At 46.2% G+C, this 556-nt stretch overlaps 1 protein-coding gene across 1 annotated transcript in view; it reads right to left on the bottom strand.

Annotated features, from left to right (window-relative positions):
- LOC119587848 overlaps positions 1 to 556 on the bottom strand; it is a gene marked incomplete in the record, with an annotated part of 22467 nt that overhangs the window by 10750 nt on the left and 11161 nt on the right. The window contains 1 exon segment of the mRNA XM_037936551.1: positions 171 to 389. Coding sequence (XP_037792479.1) covers positions 171 to 389 — 219 coding nt within the window.

The raw sequence follows: 556 nt of genomic DNA, 5'->3' as shown, positions 1-556 counted from the left end.
CCAATAAATCCTATTTTCCATCAGGAATTCTCGCAATTTCCCATTATATACAGTTCTTTCTTAGATATATTTTAGCACATCAGATGATTTACCAATTTCTGTGAGCATTCCAAGCAAACCAACAGCTATGGACATGCAACTTCTACTGTGCTAATTACAGATATTCTTACCTAAAGGAAAGAGATCAGAATTATAAGCGTAGTATTTTTCCCGTAGTGAATGGACCCGTAAGAGAGGCTCGGGGAGAGTGGCTGATGCAGCTCGTGTGATGGTGGGTTGTGGTGGTCTCCGAGGGGGTAGAGTGACCACACGGGGCTGGTGTGCTGCCACGGAGGGGGGATACGTGGCGGGGCTGGTGACTAGACTCCTACTAGGGGAAGCCGTGGATGCTGTGGATGAGATAGAAGCCTTGTTAGCCTACCTTGCCATTAAGGCTATTCAGCGAACTGGATGGCTATGTTTGGGATCATCACAGCTCTTCTTTTTCGTCCCTATCATTTTTCTCTTCTTTCTGCAGACAGGGAAAAGTACAGAAATAAGGAACTAGATGGGGGGG

The sequence above is a fragment of the Penaeus monodon genome, chromosome 23 (genome assembly GCF_015228065.2).
Source record: "Penaeus monodon isolate SGIC_2016 chromosome 23, NSTDA_Pmon_1, whole genome shotgun sequence".
Classification (NCBI taxonomy): domain Eukaryota; kingdom Metazoa; phylum Arthropoda; class Malacostraca; order Decapoda; family Penaeidae; genus Penaeus; species Penaeus monodon.
Note: the sequence above shows the minus strand (reverse complement) of the source record. Positions and strands in the feature narration are given on the sequence as shown.